Genomic DNA, 25,453 nt, shown 5'->3' on the forward strand with positions numbered 1-25,453 from the left:
TGGAGTGCAGAAGAAGTCAGTTGTTTTTTGGGAGAGCTTTAACCATCTAGGAATCCAAGGTCAGCAAGGCATGGCTGGATAGTTGGCAGGCAGCATCTCTATGTGCTTATTATTAGAATGAAGTGGCAAAGGCTAATGCACTAGATCAGGCTGTTTCTGTTGCCAAAAATGCTAACACAGAATGAAAAGCAAAAGGGATCCTGCTTCCATAGCTAATGCAGCATTCTTAACACTGTATAAGGCATCCCATAAATTACTCATTAAGTGGATGCCACAGTGTAGGTACATTCAGCGATTAAACTACTGTATTTCTCCTTCCCATTATCATCGCAAAATATTGACTGCATTGATTTAAACTGAAATTAGGACATAATCTTTTCACACTTCTGCATTCTGGGGGATGCTTCAGCTGATACTCTCTTAAGATGATGTACTAATTTTTCATTTTTTTATTAAGGCAGAAGAACAGACCCAACAGCCACTAGGAAGGCTGTTGAAAACACAACATGTAGCAGTCCTCACCCCCCCCCCCCGGCTGTAGTTTTGTACTCTGTGCTGCGCTAGCCAAGTCCGCAATATGAGGCAATGCTTCTAGAAAGCGCTTCTGTGCATGTCAAGCTTTGATCGGCTTTGCCTTTAGCTTATTAGGATTGTTTCTGCATGCAGAGTCCACCCTGAAATCAGAAGGAGTCTGTTATTGCCTTCACTAGCTAACACATTTTATTAAAAGGCATGAGGCTTCCAAAGCTGTAGTTCACTTCACCAGAGGCATTGAATGGCGAGACCGATGAGGGATTTAAACTGCAGTGAGATGGGAGGAAAGGAGAAGAGGACAGAAGATTGGTTGTGCAGAGGCTGGTTACATGTGAGACAGATTGCAAGTACATTATGAATTATTAGCTGCACTCTGTTGAAAATCTGGTGTACTTATTGAGATAGCTTGAAACCTCTCCATGTATGGGAGGTCAGCAGTTTCTCGCTCAAGTGTGCAGGAGATGGCTAGTTTAAGATCTGCCCACCCCAAGGCAAGCCACTAGAATATAATCTGAGAGCAAAGCCCAGTCCTTACTAGCACTGATGATGCTACCTAGTTTGGGTAATGAAACCTCTGCAAGAAAACAACCAAGTTCAGAGAGCACCAAGGACCCCTTAGTTTGAGACCCATAATGGAGTGTCCTGGAAGTTTAGGATGCTCTGATAACAGCTCATGAAGGCATATTCTTTTGGTTCAGATCTGTTAGTCTGGAAAGGGGCCACCAGACTCCTGGTTCTGAGCTACCATGGATTTACATGGCCCTCCTCCTATAACAGTTGTTCTCAACCTGTGGGTCGGGACCCCATTTGGGGTCGAACGACCATTTCACGGGGGTCGCCAAACAACGCAGTCCGCCATTTCCCCCCCCTTTTCCTTAGCTGTGCTACTCCCTTTTATTCTATTGACTTTTGAAAGCCAATAGAATGGACTCTCTTGAATAGAGTCTAATTCTATTGGCTTTCAAAAGCCCATAGGAATTGTCCAGACTGTCTCTGCCCTGCTGAACCCGCCAAAAGTCCCATTTTGCAAACGGTGCTGCACCAGTTGAGTAGTCCTCGACTTACGACCAGTTGAGTAGTCCTCGACTTACGACCGGTTGGGGGTCGCGGCATTAAAAAGGTTGAGAACCACTGTCCTATAAGAAACACCTGGGTGGAGCTTTGTCTGGTAGCATTATATAATTCTGGCATTGCAGGACCTTGGACAGCGCCAAGAACACAATTCTTCCCAAGAAGTCTTCTGTTCTTTCAGGGAAATAAAACATGCTGTTTTAGTGGTCATGCCCAATGGCTTCAATGGGATCAGGATCATGACATGCTGGGGGACAAAAAGGCTGAGCTTTCCTTTCCATCTTCTGCTTCTTCTCCAGTTTTGCAAAATTATTTATCGCTTTGATATGTTGGCTTTTACCAATAGAGTTACCCCCAAGTTCTCTTTCCACAAATTACAAGCTGTCCCTGTGCATGTTTCTCAAAAGAGATTGGGCTGGAGAAGAATTAGGTTTTCCTTTCCCAAACATGGTAGGTCTGGTCCCGATTAGGCCACCTCTGCTTAAAATAAACCCATAATTAGGGCAGAAAGATTGGAGATTTCAGCCTCTTCTTGGAAGTGAGATCTCCCAAAGTATCATTCTCTAGCCTGCAGCTTCCAGTTTGTTGTTTCTCAAATAGAACCTGAACAGAATGAACATGGGGCCTTGGTGCAAATAGCACTGGTTACTCGAACAAATCTGGGTAAGTGTTTTGTCACTGTTTCCGTGCTACCAAGCAAGCAAATAGATTTCTCTCTATGGTTGTTGTTTCCCTTGGGTTTTCTCTCTTTCACCCAGCCTTCATGGGACAAGTCTTATGTTTTTCTGAGCATTGGGTGTTTCAGATATGCATGTAGCCACCAACATTCTTACCACACCCCCTTAAATAAAAGGAAGAACAAAAAGAAAGGCAATGATTAGCAAAATGTCGCTTGCTGACCCTGTGTCTCATGTGTGCCTCAGGTCAGTGGTGAGATTCAAACATGTGAACAACCGGTTCTCTGTGTGGGTGCCACTTCCGGAAGTCCATTCTGGGCCTGGGCAACAAAAAATTAGCTACCGGTTCTGCCGAAGAGGTGCAAACTGGCTGAATCCCACCACTGCCTCAGGTGTGTAACAGGTGTGCTTCTGAGCAAGTCACTCACAGCTGCAGCATTTTTTTTTTCAATTGGCTTCATCATCATTATTCATGAGAGAACTTCTCTTTGCGCTGGGGATGAAATCGCTGAAATGCAGGCAGAGATGTTTCCTAACCTATAGTCTTCTTCCCACTCTTGACAAATGTCTGGGGATTGTAGGGCATTTCAAGGCATTTTGGAAAAAAGCAGTAGGGATGGTTTCTCTCCTTTCCGTACTAAGGGAAGAAGACCCCTTTCATCATGCATTTGTATTTAGGGAGGCCTTTTCTCAGCTCCCTTATTGCTGCCTTGTAGCCTGGTTGCTTAGCAACCATCTAACTCTTCGTTCCTTGTTCCCCTTCATTGTTGTAGGCCTCATGCTGCCTGTTGTCTTATCTGCAGTTATTTGAAACAGGAGCAATAGCAGCACCTCAAAGGCTCTTTCAGCTGGGCCAGGAGTGACCATTCACAAAGCAGTTACCAATTTTGCAATGAGAATGTTCCCTGACCAACCTGACCTGTTGGGTTACATTAAGGCTGCTAGTACTTCTGCTAAATAAAAGCTTCTTTTCTCCCTGGAGAACTCCTTGTCCCCCAGTCTGTGCACTTTTTTGGTGTCCCTGAAATGCATCCAAACATTGCTGCAAGCCACAAGAACGGGGGTCTTCAAACTTGGCCCTTTTACGACTTGTGGACTTCAACTCCCAGAATTCCTCAGCCAGCGTGCCTGGCTGAGGAATTCTGGGATCTGAAGTCCACAAGTCATAAAAAGGCCAAGTTTGAAGACCCCTGCACAAGAACATTCCTTGGAGAGCTACATATAGCTCATGATTTGAGACCCTTGGTTTAAAGCAAGTTAGGATTAACCATGGTTTTATATTCCATTTGGCTCCCCAGAAATAAGCATTCAGGCTTTGTGGGTTTTTTTTTTTAAAAAAAATTCTGTTTAGTTTAATGTCATGGTAAGTGAAAAATTAAGATATCATATTGCAGCCTTGGATTATATGTGAATCAAGCCACTGACTGGCTTTGTATAATGTATTAAGCACTAATTGGTTTGGTTAGTTTTGTATTAGTATGCTGTGCAAACTGGCGTAGTCTGTTATATGAATCAGCCACAATTTGTTCAGTGATGGAGGAGTTCATGAGGCTTTGCTCTAGTCTAGAGCTTCAGGTGCCTATTTTGACTTCATCCCACTTCACTGCAAGGAGAACAGTTGGTAATTCTTTCTTTCCTGGGTGATGAAGCTGTTTCTTTGCTTGAAATACATTTGTTAAGAGTGAGGAGAGCTTATACCAGTCAGGGCGAACCTTTTAGAGACCAAGTGCCCAAAAACTGCCCTGCTCTACCCCCTGCCTTGCCCCCACTCCGCCCCCCATCCCTACCCCACCTGCCTGCAGGGCCACTCACCACCTCCAGGGCCTGCCGCAAATCACCCAGACAGCCCAGCAGCGCTATGGCGGTCATGCCCTCTGCCCGTGCCCCGCAGCATCAACTGTGAATGATGGGGTGTGAGGGCAGAGTCTTGTCTACGCTGCCTGGCTGCCATGCGCTGCTCCAGGTGGGCCATGCTCAGGGGCGACTCTCCTTCAGGGGGGCTGCTGGAGAGGAGGGGGTCACAGGGGGAGGCGATGCTGGGGCAACAGCACGTGTGTCCACTGAGAGGGCTCCGAGTGCCACCTCTGGCACCCGTGCCATAGATTTGCCACCACTGGCTTATACTGTAAAATCTGGTATAGAAATCCTTTTCTTGGTTGAGGTTACATGCTGGATTCTACACAAGCAGAAGGCTGGTGATGCCATTAATGTTAAAGGTCTCTTGACAGCGTGATATTGAGTCATGGATTCCAGGTGCAGCCTAGGCAAAAAGTTCCATGCTTTTATCTCTGATATTCCTGTCACTGATGTTTCTCAGGAAAAACCTTGTAGGGCTGAAAAAAAAAGGGACAAAAACAATTTGAAATCGCAGAACATCAAAGTGGAATCTTTAATTTTCTTTTTTGCTGTACGGTAAATAGAGTTAATTTTTTTAAAAGTTGCGTTGCATCTTTTTGAAAGACTTTTAAAAATATATATATAATAAAAGAACCATAGGTAAGAAAATGAGGATTCTTTGGGCCATCTGTTGCAAAATTCATTATTTGGGTGATTTCTTTGCTAGGTTCCATTCCTACTTTCCAGTGCTAGCATGGAAAGACATTATCCTGTTCTCACCATACAGGCAGTCCTTGATTTAGGACCACGACTGAGCACAACATTTCTGTTGTTAAATGAGACATTTTTTAATATCCCCATCTTATCACGTTTCTTGCCACTTCTTAAGTGAATCACTGCAGTTGTTAAGTTAGTAATCCAGTTGTTAAGTGAATCTGGCTTCCCCATGGACTTTGTTTGTCTAAAGGTTGCAAAAGGTGATCACATGACCTTGGGACACAGCCACAGTCATAAGTATGAACCAGTTGCCAAGGATATGAATTTTGACCACAGGATCATGTGGCTGCTCCAAAGGTCGTAAGTGTGAAAAACAGTTATGTCACTTTTTTCAGTGCCCTTGTGACTTTGAACGGTCACTAAATGAACTGTTGTATGTCAAGGAGTACCTGTAATAAAGCTTTAAGTTCTTGATGGCTTTCCCCAGCATTAAGACAGTGGTCTTCACAGCTGCCAAGTTCCTGGGAATCAGGGCTGAATCACCCTTATTGCATTTGCAGTGAATTTCTGCCCATTACATTCTCCATGCAGTACATCCCTTGGGAGGCCAAGATACACTACGATTCATACAAACTGAGATCGGGAAGATTTTGAGTGTGCCGGTGGCCAATAAATCTCTAGAACAGTGGTGGCGAACCTATGGCACGCGTGCCAGAGGCGGCACTCGGAGCCCTCTCTGTGGGCACATGCGCTGTTGCCTAAGCCCCACCTCCCCCCATGGCCCCCTCCTCACCAGCAGCCCCCCTGGAGAAGAATTGCCCCCAGGCGTGGCCCGCACGGAGCAGTGCAGCCAAGAACATAGTCAGACAGCAGGGACAAGACTCCACCCTCACATCCCATAGCATGCAGAGTTTCTCAACCTTGATAACTTTAACCTGGGTGGACGTCAACTCCCAGAATTCCCAGAATTTTGGGAGTTGAAGTCCACCCAGGTTAAAGTTACCAAGGTTGAGAAACACTGAGATGCTATGGGGTGTGGATGGAGGGCGTGGCTGACCTGGCGCTGCAGGGCTGCCTGGGCAATCTGCTGCAGCAGGCCATGGAGGCAATGCGTGGCCCTGCGGGTGGGTGGGGCAGGGGGTGGGCATGGCGGAGCAGGGAGGGCAGGAGGAGGAGTTGGGATAGGGGGCGGGTTTTAGACACTCGGTCTCTAAAAGGTTCGCCGTCACTGCTCTAGAACAAGAATCAACACATGCTTGAAGGCACAAAGGCAGATCCCCAAATGGAAGGTTTTTTTTAAACAGTGCTCCATATGTGCTTTGCCATGAATCACTTGGGGCTTCAGGATTATAGTAACAGTGATTCAAAGTTGCACTAACAGGAACTCATCCACAGCCAATCTCATTAGGTTTTATTGGATGTCAGCCTGAATGTTCTTCTCTGGGGGGGGGGGAAGCGCTTCCTATTTCACTCCTTTATAAAATTGCGTTTCAAAACAAAGACTCCCATGCAAATAAGCAACTCTTTCCTACCAGTGTGATGAGGCCGTGACCATTTTATAGTCTTTTACCCTCCCAAATAGTTAAACCTTGACCTTGGTTGCCCAAGGTTCACCCCCTTTGAGCGAGAAGCTTCCTATACAAGTCCCTCCATTAATTGGGTGAGTAAGTCCGTGCCTGAGCTCATGTATTCTTACCCTTCCCACTTAAGACTATTTGTTCTAAGTTCAATCAGCAGAGCGGAAATTGATGGTTCTAAGTCCAGTCAGCAAGTTCAAGGATGCCACTTGTGATTAGGAGAAAAAAGAACTCCAAGAAAAATATATACATAAAGCTGTCAAAAGAATCATTACATCACTATCAGGGAAAAAAACAAAATAAGTACATGTTGACCACTTTGGTTTTGACTTCGTTTGAAGTATGGGGCTAGCTATTGTGGTTTGTAAACAATGGCTTGCCTTGGCCTTGTATCTTCACCAAATTATAATTAACATTATAGCGTATGAAAACCCAGATAATTCATACGATCCATTATGCCCAAACCAAAGGAAGCACATTGTCGTTTAGCATAGTGCTGAACCCAGGCTAGTAATTGGAGTTGTATCTTACACAAAACAAAATGGGATGGTATGGTTTTGATTTAATGATGGATGCAACAATAGTGGCGGCTTCCAAGCCATAGTTATAAACTAAAATACTGTAATGAGCAACCAGGTGTGATTTAGAAGAGGCTTATGTAGTTCATTTGAAAACTCTGATTCATAGTTTGTGCAGTGGATGAATTTAGGATGTTTGTAGCTTATTCAGCAAAGAATAAGCACCCATGGTTTAAGAGAACATAAACATAATATCCCTGGATATATGCGTTGCATGCAGAACACCCAAGGAGCAATTCCTCAAATCAAATCTGGAAATATTTTTTTTCTCTTGTAATGTACAGAGCTGCTGTCAGCCAATGCAGAGAAAACAATATTAAGCCAGGTAGCTCTGTTTGATGTAGAGCATATTCCTTAACTCACTATTTGCTGGATAATGGATCATACAAACTTCTTTGGAAGTACAATAGTTTGGCCTCCAGAGTTCATGAAGCAGAATTTCTGGTATTGTTGGTCTCCCTCTACATCCTTCTCCTATAATGATAAAATGATTATCAACCTGTAGAACAAAAGAAGTTGGTGAAAGTGACAGTTAACTTCATTTTGAAGGTTTTCAAATTAAAATGAAAAAGCTGGCCTTTCTAAAAGGTCAGAGATTTATTTCCAATTGAGCGTAGAATTTTAGAAATATAGCTGCTAGGAGTGGTAAGTACAAATGTAATTTTGGTGGCTTTTGCAAAGAAGTCTCTTTCCCTCCAAAGCTCTGCTAAAGATGTTTTTAATAAGAAAAAAAATGGGTTGGGGAAGATTAGGAATCAGAGATGGTTTTCAAACCAATGAATCAGATGAAAAAACAACAACAACACTGCTCTTTAAAGATGTTCCCACAAGTATCAATTTGACCTCTGATGGTGGTAAGGGAGATGATGTGAAACTCCATAGAGCAGAAAAGTCAGCCTGGAGGGCTGGAACAAGCCCACAGACCTAAAGTTCTTCATGCATGGTCTAAGACAGGGGTCTTCAAACTTGGCCCTTTTATGACTTGTGGACTTCAACTCCCAGAATTCCTCAGCCAGTATGCCTGGCTGAGGAATTCTGGGAGTTGAAGTCCACAAGTCATAAAAGGGCCAAGTTGAAGACCCCTGGTCTAAGAGGTGGGTTCTTGATATTGCTTTTCAGCATCATTTTCCAGGCAACATGGAATCTATTTGTAGGACCATCTCATCCCACCCCACTCATGTTGGCAGAGGAGGCATACTGAGGACCCCATCGGCCAGGGAATTCCAGGAGAAGGTGAGGTCCAGGAGAAGAGCCTTCTCTGCCATTGCACCTGCCCTTTGGAACATCTTGCCTCGCTGGAGTGAGGTCTTCTCCAGCCCTCCTGCCTTCCACGAGAGCTTAAAGACCTGGCTCTGCCAGTTGGCTTGGGGCTCCAGTGGAGGGGCTTCACATTAGGGGTGGTTGATAGATTAATACCAGATCCCACCTCCTCTCCTCCTCCTCTGCTCATCCTCCTCCTTCCCTCCCCATCTTTTAGTTAGGCTTGAGTATTTGTTATTTTGCAGTATTGTATTGTTTATAGGTGTTGTGTAGTTTTAGGTTTTTAATACTGTAAGCCGCCCAGAGTTTTCCCTATGGTAAGATGGGCGGCCGATAAATTTAATAATAAATTAATAAATAAATCTTCTGTAACTCAGTTTTATCGAGCATGTTTATAGGGTGGCAATATGTAGTCGGCCAACTCTTCTTCTCCGGGGTTCTTATTTTTCCTAGAAATGGCATCCCCTCTTTTGCTATTTTAAGGAGCAATTTTAAACCTTGAAATAAACAGGAGCCTTTTGATTTTTCAGTAGTTCCAAAAACCTGAAGCATGGTTGGTTTCATGCATTAATCATTTTCATTTCCCTTTGGACTAATGTTAATTATGCCATTCTAACTTATTTTTTAATCTGAATTAAAATACGTGGAGAGGAGAAGAAGAAACACACATGGGGGGGGGGAAGAAGATAAAAATTAGAACGTTCGTTGGTATATGGTAGAAAATGGATGCAGATCATTTCCTTTCTCTAAGTGACTTATCTAGAAACCAAAAGTAGTTAGTTAGAGATATCTGGGTGTTTTATTTTGGAGCTAGGATTTCAGATGAGGACTGCAGACCCTATTGTCAAGGGAGCGACTTCAAAGTAGGCCAGGATGTTTTGTCCAATTAAGCCGCTCTTGCTTGCTGTGACTCCTGTCTTTTTTTTTTTCCCCCTCGGAGTCTCAAGGAATAAAAAATATTTCCTATTATCTGCTATCTGATCATATTGTCTAGAAATGCCAGATATGGAACATCAACTTTTAAAAACTATAAAGCAATTATTGAGGCAAAGTCTTCTTCTGAGGCTTCATGGCTCATCTGCTGCTGAAGTAGGGGTAGCACTGCAGTCTTAATCTGGAATTCTACCCTGTTATCCTGGAACAGTCTTCCCACATCTGATGTCTTCCAGGTGTGCTGGGCTCCCAAAATCCAAAATTCCCCTTTCTCCTGTTAAGTACAGACTTCCCACCACAACTGAGCCCAACATTTCTGTTGCTAAGCAAGACATTCGTTAAGTGAGCTTTGCCCCATTTTACAATCTTTCTTGCCACAGTTGTGATGTGAATCACTGCAGTTGTTAAGTTAGTAACATGGTTGTTAAGTGAATCCGGCTTCCCCATTGGCTTTGCTTGGCAGAAGGTCACAAAAGGGGATCACGTGACCCGGGACACTTCGACTGTCATAAGTATGAGTCAATTGCCAAGCGTCTGACTTTTGATCACGTGACCACGGGGATGCTGCAAGGGTCGTAAGTGTAAAAAATGGTGATAAGTCACTTTATCAGTGCTGTTGTAAGTTCAGACGGTCACTAAATGAACTGTTGTAAGTCGAGGGCTAATTAATTGCTACATTGTCAGATTTAAAATATCAGTAAGTGCAGGTAATTCTTGACTTACTTGATCAGTGGTGGCAAACCTATGGCACGCGTGCCAGAAGCGGCACTCACAGCCCTCTCTGTGGGCACGCATGCCGTGCCCCGGAGATGGCAAGGGACTGGCCCCTGCCACCCTGGCCCCACCCACTCAGTCTGCCATGACCACCCAGCCACGCCCACCCGGCACCCGGTGATAAATAAGTGGGGTTTGGGTTGCAGTTTGGGCACTAGGTCTCTAAAAGGTTGCCATCACTGTACTTGACCATCATAGAGCCTGGAATTTCTATTGTTAAGTTACAATGGTCCTAAATTGAAGCATCCCCGTGATCCACCCAACTTTTTCTGTCCCCAGTTGTTAAGCAAAATTGCTGCCCTTGTTGAGTCATGTGGTTTGTTAAATGAATCTGGATTTCCCCATTGACCGGGCTTGTTGGATGCCAGCTAGGAAGTTGCAAATGGCGATCCCTTAAGCCCAGGATGCTGCAGCCCTCATAAATACATATTGATTGCCACGTAGCCAAATGTTGATTGTGTTGACTGTGAGGATGCCGCAATGTTGTGAGTGTGAGGAACGGTTGGTCATAAGTCACTTTTTTTCCAGTGCTGTTATAACTTTGGCCACTAAACAAATGGTTGTAAGTGGAAGATTTACCTGTAATCCAGCAGCCTCCTGCCACCAGCTGCCATAATCTCTGCTCATTGAGGGTTTAAGGCAGAGGTCCCCAGCCTTTTGGGCACCAGGAACCGGTTCTGCGGAGAGAGGTTTTTCCGCGGACTGAAGGGTGCGTGGTTTTGTGTGCTGCCTGCATCTCGCAGATGGGGCTTTGCTTGTTTGTGCAGACCCGTTGCTGAGATGCTGCAGACCGGGACCGGTCCACAGTCCGGGGGTTGGGGACCCCTGGTTTAAGGTTTGTGGAGAGGATTGAAAAACTCAAAAAAAAACCAACAACCACTTTCTCTGTCTTCAGAGGTGATAAGTAGTTTTTTCTTTGCTGTTGTCTTAATTAGATTGAGCGATTGCAAAAGTTACCAGTAGTATTGCATGTTTAAACTTGTGGTCCTTTGTTTTTTTGGGTAGGGAGTGTGACAGATTAGAGCAACAAAGATGATTAGGGGGCTGGAGGCTAAAACACATAAGGAACGGTTGCTGGAATTGGGTATGTCTAGTTTAATGAAGAGAAGGATGAAGGGTGACATGATATTCCAATATCTCAGGGGCTGCCCCAAAGAAGAAGCAGTCAAGCTATTCTCCAAAGCGCCTGAAGGCAGGACAAGAAGCAATGGATGGAAACTAATCAAGGAGAGAAGCAACCTAGAACTAAGGAGAAACTTCCTGACAATTAGAGCAATTAACCAGTGGAACAACCTGCCTCCAGAAGCGGAGAACGCTCCAACACTGGAAGTTTTTAAGAAGAGAGTGGACAGCCATTTGTCCAAAATGGTGTAGGGTTTCCTGCCTGAGCAGAGGGTTGGACTAGATGACCTCCAAGTCCCTTCCAGCTTTATTATTATTATTACTTATTCACACTCCTGTTGGTTTGATCTCCAAGCTTGGCGATTTGGCTGGAAATATTTCGTCTCCATTCAATGCGCTACACATTGATCAAAGCGGCAGCCCAGCTATCATCCCGAGCTGCTAATATTCAAACATATTTCAGTGTGACTTATTTCAGTCACCAGGTTGGGTGAGCGTCCAAACATTTTGTATCTTGAAGAGTGGGGTTGCTGTTTTGTGGGATTTAGATGTATGGATGTGTGGATTCAGCTAGTGTTAAGAAGGATATCACACAATTAGGTGTTTAGCCCAATTCAGAAAAAAGAAAAAAAAAAGATAACATCTCACGTGAGATCAGCAAATGTCTATTTCATGCAGCATGTGATCTAATTTTTAAAGTTGCCCACAAGCATCACTTCAGATCTTTGGCAAAAGTTATTTGTGTCGCCTACAACAAGCATAGAAAAAGAAAAGACGGAGGTAGGAAAAAGAGGGGGGTTGCTTGTTTGTTTGCAGAGAAGCTTTCTTTGAAGTCTAGCTGAGCATTGTGTGAGTGTGTATATGTTACACTTTCGATGCACAAAGCAGTCATGTAGTAACACGAACATGGAATTTTATTATAATTAATCAAATGGCATTGAACTCTTTTCTCCTCTGTGTTAGGAATAAAAATTTAGAATAAAAAGTAAAGTTAAGTGACACGTACTCTGTAAAATTTCTACACGTAGACTGCAAGATTTCTACACAATTTCTACATGTACACGTACCTTGTAAGAGTTCTGCACGTAGGCTATAGGATTTCCACACTGAGCTGTAGGATTTCATGATAAAGTGCATATAAGGGAATAGGTGAAGCAAAATAGTAAGGGGCAGAGATAATGTATTTTGTTTAGGCGGCTCTGATAAGATTGTAACCTTAGAGGAGGGGCCAAGGCATATATAATGTGTGTTTTCGCTGTGACTAGGTGTGGCTCAAATATTTATTTGGAGTCCACCACGCTTTGCAAACCATTGTAGGCAATAAATCTCTGTCTAATTTCAACTTGCTGTTTGGCGTTATTCAGTGGGCTAGAATTTCTACCAACATCTGTACCAAATACGCCATTACAAGAATATAAAATTTGTTTAATAAAATGGAGCTCTTTTGAATCAATATGTAATATGTACTGTATTTTTCTATCTATTATTTGGTTTATATGTGATGGAGTTAAACTTCCTTTGTCCTGATTCTGTCTTTATACTTGATGACTTTTCTAATTTCCAACATCAAGAGGACAGAAAGTATACTTGTAATTAGACTGGAAAAATCTATAATTTGTTTTTTTTAATCTAATTATTCACTCATTTGTTTATAAATTTAGTATGAGCTGAGGTGGCACAGCAGTTAGAGTGCAGTACTGCAGGCCACTTTAGCTGACTGTGTTCAACAGGTCAGCGGTTCAAATCTCACCGGCTCAAGGTTGACTCAGCCTTCCATCCTTCCGGGGTAGGTAAAACGAGGACCCAGATTGTTGGGGGCAATGTAAATATATATATACATTGCTTACTGGTGTACACCGCTTAGAGAGTGCTTGCACTTAAAGCGGTATATAAGTCTCATAAATAAATAAATAAATAAATAGATCCCCTCCTACTAGTGCCACTCAAGAGTGGATCACCACAAACCTGTTGAAGTTCCTGTGGCCATTTCGTTCTTTGCAGATTATTGGAAACATACTGACTGCCTTATTGGGTCAGTTAAGATTATAAATGCAAATAACAGTTTTCTTAGCGGTGAAAATGGATTTAGATCTAAATCTATTACCAAGTGCCTGTAAACTTGTGGGGACCAAACAAGTAATAAAATAATGCTTTAATCCTATTCTAAGTTGATGTATGTTACCTGGAAAAAGGAAAGTCAAAGACTAGAAGGAGCACATGTTCTTTCAACACACAATTAAATTGCAAGTTGGCACACGGTGCAAAAAGCAACCTGCGGTTCCACGCAAATTGCATTGTCACAGAAATGACACACAGTTGCTCCACACCAGAACTCACTTAGTAATGAACAAGGCCAGTTTCTCCATCTTTGTTCTTGCAAAACAATTAAGGGTGAAATGCATTCTGCAATTTAATAAATAAATAGAATTGGTCATACAAGATTAATGGAGAGGCGGAATTACTGTACATAGGATTATTCGACTGCTGTCTTTCGGATTGCACGAGAGCATTTCTACAACCGTGAAACCAAATCTTTTTTTCGGTGAGTTCAGGTTTCTTAAGCCCTCGTTGAGTGTCGTACTTTACAACATGCAGGCATATCATTCTCCAGAAAGTTGGATAGCAATCCCTATCTTTTTCAAACCTAGACCCGTGGAGGAGTTGTAAGGACCCATGGTTAAATGTCTGAAGCTATGAACCCCGTTAAATTAAACTAGCTTGTTATGAGCTAATCAGGCACATGGCTGTTTCCATGGTTCTACAGCAAATTTGGAAATTACTAAAAAAAGCACAGGCTGATCTTATTCTTTGTTCTAACCTGAAATGTGTGCTTGGCTTGAGCTTGGTGCATATCCTAAATCTAGCCATAGTGGTTTGTTTAATCTTTCTGGGGGGGCAGGGGGGGAAAGAGGGGGATTGCAACATATCCTAAATCTAGGTATATAGATTTGTATAAGAGGGAGAGAGACAGGTACCTTGGTCTATATACCAAATGAATGACCCATTGGGATCCCCATATCAAAACAACTTACCTTATGTCTGGCCAGAATTTGAAAAAAAAAAAAAATTTAACACAGCACAATACTTAAGCAAAATGGTCCAGTTGAGAGCTGCATATATAGGATTGATTGGGGTAGATTGCAGGGGTAACATCGAAGTATAATTTTATCATATTTTAATCTGTATCTTAAGTTACTGTATTCTGTTCTAATTTCATTTTAGACCAGTGGTTCTCAACCTTTTTAATGCCGCGACCCCAACCGGTCATAAGTCGAGGACTACTCAACCGGTCGTAAGTCGAAGACTACTCAACTGGTGTAGCATCGTTTGCAGAATGGGACTTTTGGTGGGCTCAGCAGGGCAGAGACAGCCTGGACAATTCCTATTGGCTTTTGAAAGCCAATAGAATTAGACTCTATTCAAGAGAGTCTATTCTATTGGCTTTCAAAAGCCAATAGAATAAAAGGGAGTAGCACAGCTAAGGAAAAGGGGAAAAAAATGGCGGACTGTGTTGTTTGGCGACCCCCGTGAAATGGTTGTTCAACCCCAAATAGGGTCCTGACCCACAGGTTGAGAACCACTGTTTTAGACTGTATTTTATTCCAATTTCATTATAAATTGTATTTTAATCTAATTCCATTTTAAATTGCCTTTATCAAATTTTAGTAATAACTTGTTTCTGAAACTCTGCACTTTGATATGGCCCAAAGTCTAATCAATAAATGTTTAAATAAATAAATATCCTAAATCTAGACATAGTGATTGATTAATCATTACTTTTGACTGGCGTTGTGTGAACTTAGCCAGCTATGCAATAAGCATACTTTGACTCAATATATGCTCTTTGGGATTGTGTGGTGACCCGCAGACAGCAACACATATATGTAAACCCACCCTTTGTGCCCCAATCAGTGTACATTTGAGGACCTCATGGCAGCACAATTGAAAGCAATTAATATTGTTAGTTTCTGGGCAAAACCTGTTTCATTTGTATACATTTTAATCTTGTATTTTATATGTTTCTGACATGAACAAACCAACCAACTCAACATATCACTTTAATCATTGTCATTTCAATGCAAACTCTCTCAGTGGGCTGGAATTGCAACTTCCAGAGTTTGCAATTCAAACTTCCAGAGTTTGAAAATTCTGGGTGTTTCGGTCCCATCCTTTTGGGTGGGTATTTGGTGGACAAAAGCTGATATAACCCTATTGTCAATGCTGCTAACATCGGATGTTCTTGCTTTGACAATATATGAAGATGCAGCCAATTTCCCCTTAACTTGTGTGTTACTTTTAGAGTTAGAATTAGATGATACTGGGGGGAAGGAGGAAGAATGTGTATGGGAATTAGTTAGACATAACAACATCGTAGTAGAGTGTTTTTTAAGGTTGTTTGAAATAAGAGATGATAAGGAATGGCGGGTAGAAGAACCGGAGGGAAGGTCTGCATTTCAAACTAATTGGAGAATGTGATTTATGACTGTTAATTAGAGGAGGGAATTGTGCTTTGATACTATGTGTTTAGGGGAGGAGAATTCAGATTTCAGCTTCGACTATGTATGTGCTGATGCATGCAACTTGAATAAAGATTCTTTAAGGTAAACAATGCCTCGAAGTTCTTTGAAGAGTTTCGTCTGTCAGAACCATGACACCTATTGGATTGCACTTGATTTAGCACAGTCTGCACATTCACATTTGATGCTGTATGTGTCCACTCGGAATAAAACCATACAGGTAGTCCTCGACTTACATCATTTAGTGACCGTTCGAAGTTGCAACAGCACTGAAAAAAGTGACTTAGGACCGTTTTTCACACAATCATTGCAGCATCCCCATGACCAAAATGTAGACGCTTGGCAACTGGCTCATATTATGACAGTCGCAGCATCCCGAAGTCCTGTGATCCTTTTTTGCAGCCTTCTGACAAGCAAAATCAATGGGGAAGCCGGATTCGCTTAATCACCACGTTACTAACTTAACAATGGCAGTGATTCACTTCACAACTGTGGTCCAGGGCTACCTTATTCCCAGTGAAAATGTGCTTGCATACTAGCATCCTTTGGCGGAATCAAATATTAATTGACGTGGTTTATTTCCTTAAGCATTTATTTTTGCTTTTCACTTGTTATTTTGTAATACTTTCTGCCTATGCCCCCTCCCTAGGGTGGAAGCCATCCAAATTCTTTGTAGGCTTGGTACACTTCCCATCAGAATCCAGATGTCCTACCATCAAAACCCCACCTTAGATCCTCTCTTATGGACCAACAATTATCAGGTTGTCTAAGATTCTCCTTTGGAAGCAGCCAGTGAAGAACAAACAGCCTCATGCTTTTGGTCTTAAATGTGACATCCACATGGTTCTAATCCTACAGTTTTCCTACTGGTTGGAATTGTGGCATGAGGAAAAGACAGCTGTTGTGAGTTGTTGACAGAAGAGCATCTGAGGTCACCAGCTAACGTATACCACTCTGAGAATCAGAAAAGGTTATAGAATGATATTTCCAAAAGCTCACTGTCCCACAATAGAACAGGATTAATTAGTTTAACAACCCCTGAGAGATATATGTCTATGTGACCCATTTTTAAAGCCTCTTAGTTGTGAGAAAAATAAAAGATATTCTTTTAACGCAAAAGCCAAATGTTAAAGTTAGCATCGGGAGTTTCCAGATAAAAGCCAATTGCGTTTAGAAGATCAATTGTTTGACTTGGAAGGCTTATGTTAAATCTTGAGCTTTGATAGTTTCTTGATGATCCAATATTAATAAATAATTTTCAGATCTAAAAACAGAAGCTGCCCAACATGTTAAGCATATAAGATGAGCTCAGACCAAATATTTTTCTACTCCCAACATTTTTGGACTGTTCACACAGCACATGAAATCAGAATGTGTGTGTTATTTTTTGTTCAATTTAAGCTGTTGTACAAATCCAGCAATTGTCCTACTTGTAGTTTATGAATTCAGATTCCTTCGTTCAAGAAACCATGATTAAAATAAACCTTAATTCGACATGATGCCTGAGCCCATTATTGATCTATCTAATGAATAAGGCCCTGAAGTAATGACTCCCTAATTTTCTTTGCACAAACCTTAACCCTGTTTTAATGGGTCACACAGTGTACTAAAACTATAAACTCACAATTTAGCCTTGTTTTTTTTTAACTACCTCATCTGCTAAAATTGGCTTAGATAGTTTATGGCTGAGAATTTTGGGGAAATACAGCCTCTTGCATTGGTTTCAGAGGCTGAAAGCTCAGACTTCTGCATCTAAAGCATCGCTTGGGCAGACTGAAATGGATGCAGCCATCCATCTTTCACGCCATACAATACTTTTATTGCGTCTTGTACCATCATAAATATGAGTCAGTTGTCCTTCTATTCTATGTACTGTCTGGCTGTTAAAAATTCTCCTATCTTAATGCATGGCTGTGATGGCGCAGTGGTTAGAATGCAGTGTTACAGGCTTACTCTGCTCACTGCCAGGAGTTCGATCCTGACCAGTTCAAGGCTGGCTCAGCCTTCCATCCTTCTGAGGTCAGTAAACTGAAGACCTGGATTGTTGGGGGCAATAGGCTGACTCTGTAAACCGCTTACAGAGGATGGTAAAGTGCTGTGAAGCGGTATATAAGTCTACATGCTATTGCATGACAATCTCGGTGGTGGTCTTCCATCAGAGCATGGGAGAGAAGAGTGGAGCTCTGATGTTTGCCTTCTGTCTCTCTTTGTTTTCAGGAATGTTAACTGGGGAATTCTGTTAGAATAGGACTGGGGTGGGGGGAGAGATACATTATAGATACTCCTCAACTTATGCCCACAATTGGGACCCCAACTTCCATAACCAAGCAATGTAGTTACTGAGTTGCACCTGATTTTATGACCTGTTTGGCTACAGTTGTTAAGCAAATCACTGTTAAATGAACCATGTGTTCGTTAAGCGAATCCATCTTCCCCCGTTGACTTTGCTTGTCAGAAGCTGGCTGGGAAAGTTGAGGATGGTGACCACGTGACCCCCAGATTGCTGCAATTGTCTTAAATACATGCCAGTTGCCAAGTACCTAAATTTTGATCACATGACCATGGAGATGTGGCAACAGTCATAAGTGCAAGCACCAGTTGTAAATCACTTTTTTTCAATGCCGGTTGCTGAATAAATGTTTTTAAGTCAAGGACTACCTGTATTATATTTCTAGTCTACCTTGGACAAGAGAGCTCAGAAAGCGAAGGCTGAGGACTTCTCTCGGTGGGCACTGACTTCTTCAGCACTCAATCTTCCATCTTGTTCCTTGATTTATAACCACTGGCAGCCATTGGGTTAAATCACCTGTAGGGTTGCGTTTATGAATATTGGGAACAACTCTGCTGTATTCCACTTATCTATGGAGCCTAGAAGTGCTGTGGAATGATTTAACAGCTCTGGAGGCAGTTCAGGGATGGGTGAGACTAATACAATGAAATTTAATTCAGAGAGAGATTCTGTTGGTGGAGATTCTTCTAATCTGATCAAAGGGTCCTACTTACATGTGGAAAGGTGCATTGGGAAGCCATGAATCTCTTTGATTCCAGCTGGTTGTGACCTGAATCATAAGCTTAAGTGCTTATGACTGAATTTGCTTTTTTCTCTTTCTTCCCCATCACCTTCTCCTTGTCTGCCACATCTGTTAGGGTGTGAACATGGACTAGGGGTATTTGTAAAAAGTGTGAACTAGACAGCAGGATAAAAATAGTTTAAGTATCAGCATGCTAATGAAATGGGTGCAAAGCCATGCCTTTTTTTCTTTTAAAAAAAGAATGGGTTAGGAATTTTGCAACGAGCATGTCAATGAAATTCTCCCGCCGTGCAGTCATTAACCTCTCTCTATTTCCCTGTCCTTCTTCAGGGGGGCTTTTTCCGTGGTGCGACGCTGTGTCAAACTTTGCACTGGACATGAATACGCAGCCAAGATTATCAACACCAAGAAGCTCTCAGCAAGAGGTAGGGGTTGGTTTCCTTCTCTCCGCAAAATGGCTGGGCTTTGCATATTTCTGCTCTAGAAGAATTCTGTGGTTTGGTTCCCAGAGCTGCTGCCGTGTTTAAAGAGACACACTCAACAACATGTGGAACGATGTGAAAATAGATTGGTAGTTTCTGGTGAACAAGGCAAAGCTGCCGGAGATAACAAGTGCAGAAATTACTGCTTATCAACAGGAGAAAATGGAAAAGGCTCTTGAAGAATTAATAGTTCTTCCTGCACGTGCTTTTCAAAAGTTGTTTGCATCCCTTTCTTTCCTTCGAGTACTAGGGATTTTTTTTTTTTGTCATTTTCCAACCGTCCCTTTTGCCCTTGGAGTCTTGAAATTTATGATGAGCTCAAAGGACCCGGATATTTATATTTTATAGAGTGGAATGAACTAGTTGGCAATGGAAATTTATGGGTGGAAAGGGATGTCTGTGGGAATAATGAAGACAAAATGAAAGAAATTGAATTTGCTGAAGATATGGTGTGGTGAGCGATTGACCTGGGCCTTGTGACAGGAGAGCCAGGCAGTAGGTGAAGATGAGAGTCATTAAGCCATGAAGTACTAATTTTAAGAATCTCTTAAGTGGCCATGAGAGCGAGAGAGTTCATTTTACCTTATATTTGGTTCACACATCACTTTTAGTTCTTTTTTGACAGGAAGCGCATCATACTAGACCAGGGGTAGGCAACCTTGGCTCTTTTATGACTCGTGGACTTCAACTCCCAGAATTTCTGAGCCAGCCATGCTGGCTCTGGAATTCTGGGAGTTGAAGTCCATGAATCATAAAAGAGCCAAGGTTGCCTATCCCTGTATTAGATCTTCAGAGTTGCACATAATAGTCTGTATTTGGAAATACAGAGATGGTGACTCAATGTCAGAGCCCAAGAACCAAGAAGGACACACAGAATTTCTTCTGAACAGTTTCACTTATTGTTCCTCACCTATATGAGGGGGCAGGGCATGTGAAAAATCTGCCTGTCTTGATGGATCCTAAACTGAATGTGAGCCGACAAAAGATGATGGCAAAAGAGCAAAACATGTGGGCTAGGCTGCAACAACTGAAGTGCAGTGCCCAAGTCAAGAGAAGTTGTTTCTCCTCTCTATTTTCAGATGGTTAGATTACACACAGAATACGGCCTCCATGATTTTAGGCACGCTGGCAGGAGAATTCTGCGAGTTGAAATTCACTCAATGTAAAGTTATTTCTGGGCTCCAAGATCACCTCAGATGGGGACTGCAGCCAAGAAATTAAAAGACGCTTGCTTCTGGGGAGGAAAGCTATGGCAAATCTAGACAGCATACTAAAAAGCAGAGACATCACCCTACCAACAAAAGTGCATATAGTCAAGGCCATGATTTTCCCAGTTGCAGTGTATGGATGTGAAAGTTGGACCATAAGAAAGGCTGAGCGCCAAAGAATGGAGGCCTTTGAACTCTGGTGCTGGAGAAGACTCCTGCGAGTCCCTTGGACTGCAAGTTGTTCAAACCGGTCAGTCCTAGAAGAGATCAACTCCGACTGCTCTTTAGAAGGCCAGATCCTGAAGTTGAAACTCAAATACTTTGGCCACCTAATGAGAAGGAAGGACTCACTGGAGAAGGGCCTAATGCTGGGAAAGATTGAGGGCAAGAGAAGAAGGGGACGACAGAGAATGAGGTGGCTGGATGGAGTCACTGAAGCAATAGGCATGAGCTTAAATAGACTTCAGAAGATGGTAGAGGACAGGAAGACCTGGAGGAACGTTGTCCATGGGGTCGCAATGGGTCGGACATGACTTCGCAATTAACAACAACAAAGTTATTGAGATTGAGAAATACTGGATTAGATATGAGGGAGAATTTCTTTTTTTAATTTTTTTTATTATAATTTTTTACAATTTTACAATAAAAATCCCTTTCCCAATCCCTCCCAACCCTCCCCAAAACCCTCCCCCATTCTTCCCAGAGCTAGATACAGAGTTAACTAAAACTTAGTAGAAAAAGCTTATAAACTCACATAATTTCTTGATAGTAAGTGCTGACCATAGAAGTGAAATAGATGGCCCATGGAGCAGTTTCTTCCCCTTCACTGGAGGTTTTCAACCAGGGATTGGATAGTCCTCTGTTGGGGACGCTACAGTGAGCTTTGCAATGTTCGGGGGATTGGATTTGATGATCTCCAATCTTCCTTCCAACTCTATGATTCTGTGGTCAAATCCACAGGAGGGGAGAAAAGTTCTTTATATGAAGTAGAAGATCCCACTTAGATACTTCTGTTCAGGGTAAAAAGGGTTTGATAGATAAGATCTAATGTTTTGCTTGGTTCAGCCCCCCCCCCCTCTCCAGGTTGTGGAGACATCATCATCTCTGTGTTCGTTTCCACACGAAGAGCTAGCATTTCCCATAATTTAATTTTCAAGCCATAATGTTCGATCCCAGAGGAAAACACGATTTGCCTTTTAACGATGATTGCTTAAAGATAAATTCCATGCACAGCCTAGGCAGGGTAACTAACTTGCTAATTGGATTAGTAAAGTTTAGATGCAAAGGACAGGCTGAGGTTGAGATATTGGAGTTTAGAGGGAAGCTGATTAGTGGCAGTACTGAAGTGTTTAAAAAGAGTTCATGATTATGAGTAGATTAACTCTATGTGAGAATGTTACCGGAGCTGTACAGGGCTTGTAAGTAGTAGTTATCAAAAGGCATTTTTGGTCAGACTGCGGAATAACTGTAAAAGGTTGATAGGTAAAGTATTGGAAGCAAGTACTTAAGCTAAGACACTTAAGTTAAAGTAGAAATGTGGGAATCGACAGTTAAATTTGCAATGCATTTACATCCATGTGAGCCTGTTTAGGATCAGCCGGTGTTTCATTCCTCTTATGGGAATCCGAATCTATTAAGCTCCACAGATTACATCACAGAAATGCAGCTTTACACAAATATTTCCACACTGCCTGTAAATGGATATCTTGTACATGGGAAAGAAGAAAAACAGCGGCTTTGCATAATAAGGTGATTTTGATTTTGCCCAGAACAAATATAACCAGTGCTTTTTTTGTTAAAAAAAAAAAAAAAAGGTGCCAGAACTCACACATGTTATACAACCTGTCTTGCCTACCGTATAAGGTTCCATCCAAAAAAGGTGCCGGAACTGTGTTCTGGGTGTTCTATGACAAAAAAAAGCCCTGAACATAACTGTTGCTGGATTTAAGCTGTGGTTTGTGCCTAAGTATTGATTGTCCCGTAAATGAATTACAGTAGCTACAAAAATTGAGAAACAAAACTATTTGCAAATATAAATATGTTAATTCACAATATGAACATTTCAGTTGTGGCTTAAATAAATAAATAAATATGGAATAGAGGCACTTGATTGACATCTAGTTTTTTTCTCTAGGAAGAGAAAAGCTCTTAGATCAATTATAGGTTTTGCATCAAGTAGGGCCCCCATATATTTTTCTGATATACAGCACACCCTCTTACTTCATCTATATATTTTGTATTCAGATTCATTTTGTTAAATTCTCTGGTGCGCATAGCTTTTAACCTGCCAGTTGGGGCTCGGTTTTATCTCCTTAAGATGCTAACTTAGTTCTTATTATAACTGTGCTTCAGTTATGTTTTAATTGTCTTTCTGTGTTTTAATCCTATAAGCTGCTTTGGTAAAAAAGCAGGATGAAAATGATATTTTTTTTTTAAGTGTCAAATTCCGATGGAAAAAGCTTACTGAGGAAAAAAAATGGAAGTCTGGAAATTATTAGCTGTGCATTGTTTAAAAGTTAGGTTGGCCAGTTGAAAAGGGGCTGATGACGAAGATCATGTTTGACAGCTTCACCTATAAGTTTGCTTTTTTTTTTTTTTTGAAAAAAATAGTTCTATTTTTGTCTTCGTGAGCACCTGGATTTATTCAGTATAGATTAGTAAATAGTAGCCGGGTGAATGAATAACCTGAGCATCCATAAAATTTATTTAATTTATATGCCACCCATCACATTATCCAGAGTGACTGACTTACAGTTACAAAAATTACAAAAATTCACAAAAAGGAGCTGATGAATTTTATGAAGTTTGTTTCTATTTGAGTGAACATTAAATAAAACATCTAAGGACAAAATGGGAGGATGAATTTTCTCATAATTTCAAGAGCTAATCATAGACCACCTTTTTGGTCTATAATTTAATTTAAAAAGAAAAAAAAAACCTAACCCTAACCATAGCTTTTACACAGATTGACTGGGTTCACATGTTATATCACTCTGTAACCTGATTTGAGTTAGTCATTACAGCTTAGAATGTGCCGGACAAGTATAGCTTCTTCGGTTTAAACCATTACTAATACCATTGTTTATACAGTAAACTAATAATCTTCAACAAGGTGTACATTATTTCCATAATCTCACTGGGAAATTTGCCAATCAATTTCAGACTCTTCCTTCCCTCCTATCACCCTCTCTGCTCTTTATATTTTCAATTCAGTTTATCAGCCAGGTTAAGAAATTTCAGAATCTCCTTAGAGGCTCATTCCTTCTTTTCTTTTCTTTTCTCTTTTGATGAGGGATTCCAAATTCTGGATCTTCAAAGGGAACAGGGGAGTAGGCAGTGGAACTTAGCAAGTTGTGTCAAGTTTTGCCTGTCTTCTTTAGAAAAAAATACGAAAGTTGGTAGCTTTTGCATGATTTCAGAGTGATTTTGGCGTGGCGATTTTCTTTTTTAATTATTTTTTCCAATCCCCTCCCTATGTAACCCCCCTAGCTACACCTTCCATGTACTTTCTCAGAAATAAATATATCTGCTTTTGAGACAATCTCTGTGCGTAAGTTCAAAGAACCTTTGGAAGATGAGAAATGACAGAGCTTGTAGAATACAAAATACTTCTGTGCAGCTGCCAAGTCTGGGCAAGCAATAAAGGAGGGATATCCCCAGCATGTTATCCACCTCCTCGCCTTCCCTCTCATTTATATTTGCTGAGCATTTTCTTGGAATTAGGAAAGTATGACGGGGAAAAATAAGGGAAAAAAGAGACCATATGAAGATGAGGAGAGTCTGGCTATGTCGCCTTTCCCTCTGAAAGAAAGCATTGCAATCTGGGGATAGTCCTAGATCAGAGGTGGGCAACTATGGTAAATTTAAGACCTGTGGACTTCATGCTGGCTCAGGAATTCTGGGATTTGAAGTCCATGGGACGTAAAGTTTAATGAAAAGAAGGACTTGGGTTGACATGTTAGCAATGTGCCAGTATCTAAGGGATTGCCACAAAGTAGAGGGGGTCAACTATTCTCCAAAGCATATGAAGGAAGGACAAGAAGCAACAAATGGAAACTAATCGAGGAGAGAAGCAACCTAGAACTAAGGAGAAGTTTCCTGACAGTTAGAAGAATTAAATCAGTGGAATGACTTGCCTCCAGAAGTTGTGGGTGCACCAACACTGGAGGCTTTTAAGAAGAGATTGGACAACCAGTTGTCTGAAGTGGTGTAGGATTTCCTGCCTGAGCAGGGAGTTGGACTAGAAGACCCCCAAGTTCCCTGCCAACTCTGTTATTGTGTTACAGGTCCATTATTATCCCTGGACACTCAGTTGATTTTTGTAACCAGGAGAAACCATTCTTGGCTGAGGCAAATACATCAGCTGCTCTGTTTCTGGATAGGATCACATGACGGTGGTGATTCATCATAGGTAACCTCAAGATTGGATGACTGTAACACCGTGTTTCTGGTTGCTGACTAGGAAATTCTGGGAGTTGAAGGCCACACATCTTACAGTTAATGAGGTTGACAAACACTGTTGTGATGCAGCCCTCTCCTCGTACGAAGTTGTCAGAATGCTACAAAATGCGACTGCCTTATTGCCTTGGCTTTCAGACTTCTGCCATTTAGATTCAAGGCATTGATGTCAGGGTGCCATTCCCTAAATAACTCAAGCCCACATTGTATTAAAATTTGTCTGCAGGGATAGTTTTTTTTTCTAAGCATCCCTGATCTCAGGAGAAATCTTATCATTGGAGACAGATTTTACTTTCTGTTCTCCATGTCCTCACTTGCAAATTGCCACTTGATGGTGACACAGAGATAGGTCTTCTCTGCAGTGACATCTGTGCTGTGTAGAGTGACTTCCCATCTGGTTTGTGTCACCATGGATGGTGACAGGAGTTGCTTAAAAACCCACCTATTAATGCCAGTTTTTACTGGCCTCTACATCTTCTTCCCAGTTCTTTCCAGTGATTATTGTTTTGATCTTGCTCTATCTATTCTGTTTCCCCCCACCCGCTCTTTTATTCTCCTCTGGAATAACTTTATAGCTATTGTAAATCATACTAATGAGAAGCTACCTCGAAAGGTTTTAATAAATAAATAAACCTCAGCGCTTCTTTAAATAAATAAACCTCAGCTGTTCTATAAAT

General features: G+C 41.7%; 1 protein-coding gene across 14 annotated transcripts in view; it reads left to right on the forward strand.

Moving 5' to 3' along the window:
* The window catches only part of CAMK2B (calcium/calmodulin dependent protein kinase II beta), a 174,908-nt gene that overhangs the window by 24,503 nt on the left and 124,952 nt on the right, over positions 1-25,453 (forward strand). For all 14 annotated transcript variants that reach the window (XM_039356421.1, XM_039356424.1, XM_039356418.1 and 11 more), the window contains exon 2: positions 18,959-19,053. In XM_039356421.1, the coding sequence (XP_039212355.1) occupies positions 18,959-19,053 (95 nt within the window). The remainder of the gene's footprint in view (positions 1-18,958; positions 19,054-25,453) is intronic.

The sequence above is a fragment of the Crotalus tigris genome, unplaced genomic scaffold, assembly GCF_016545835.1.
Source record: "Crotalus tigris isolate CLP2741 ecotype Arizona unplaced genomic scaffold, ASM1654583v1 scf7180000018825.4774228, whole genome shotgun sequence".
NCBI lineage: Eukaryota > Metazoa > Chordata > Lepidosauria > Squamata > Viperidae > Crotalus > Crotalus tigris.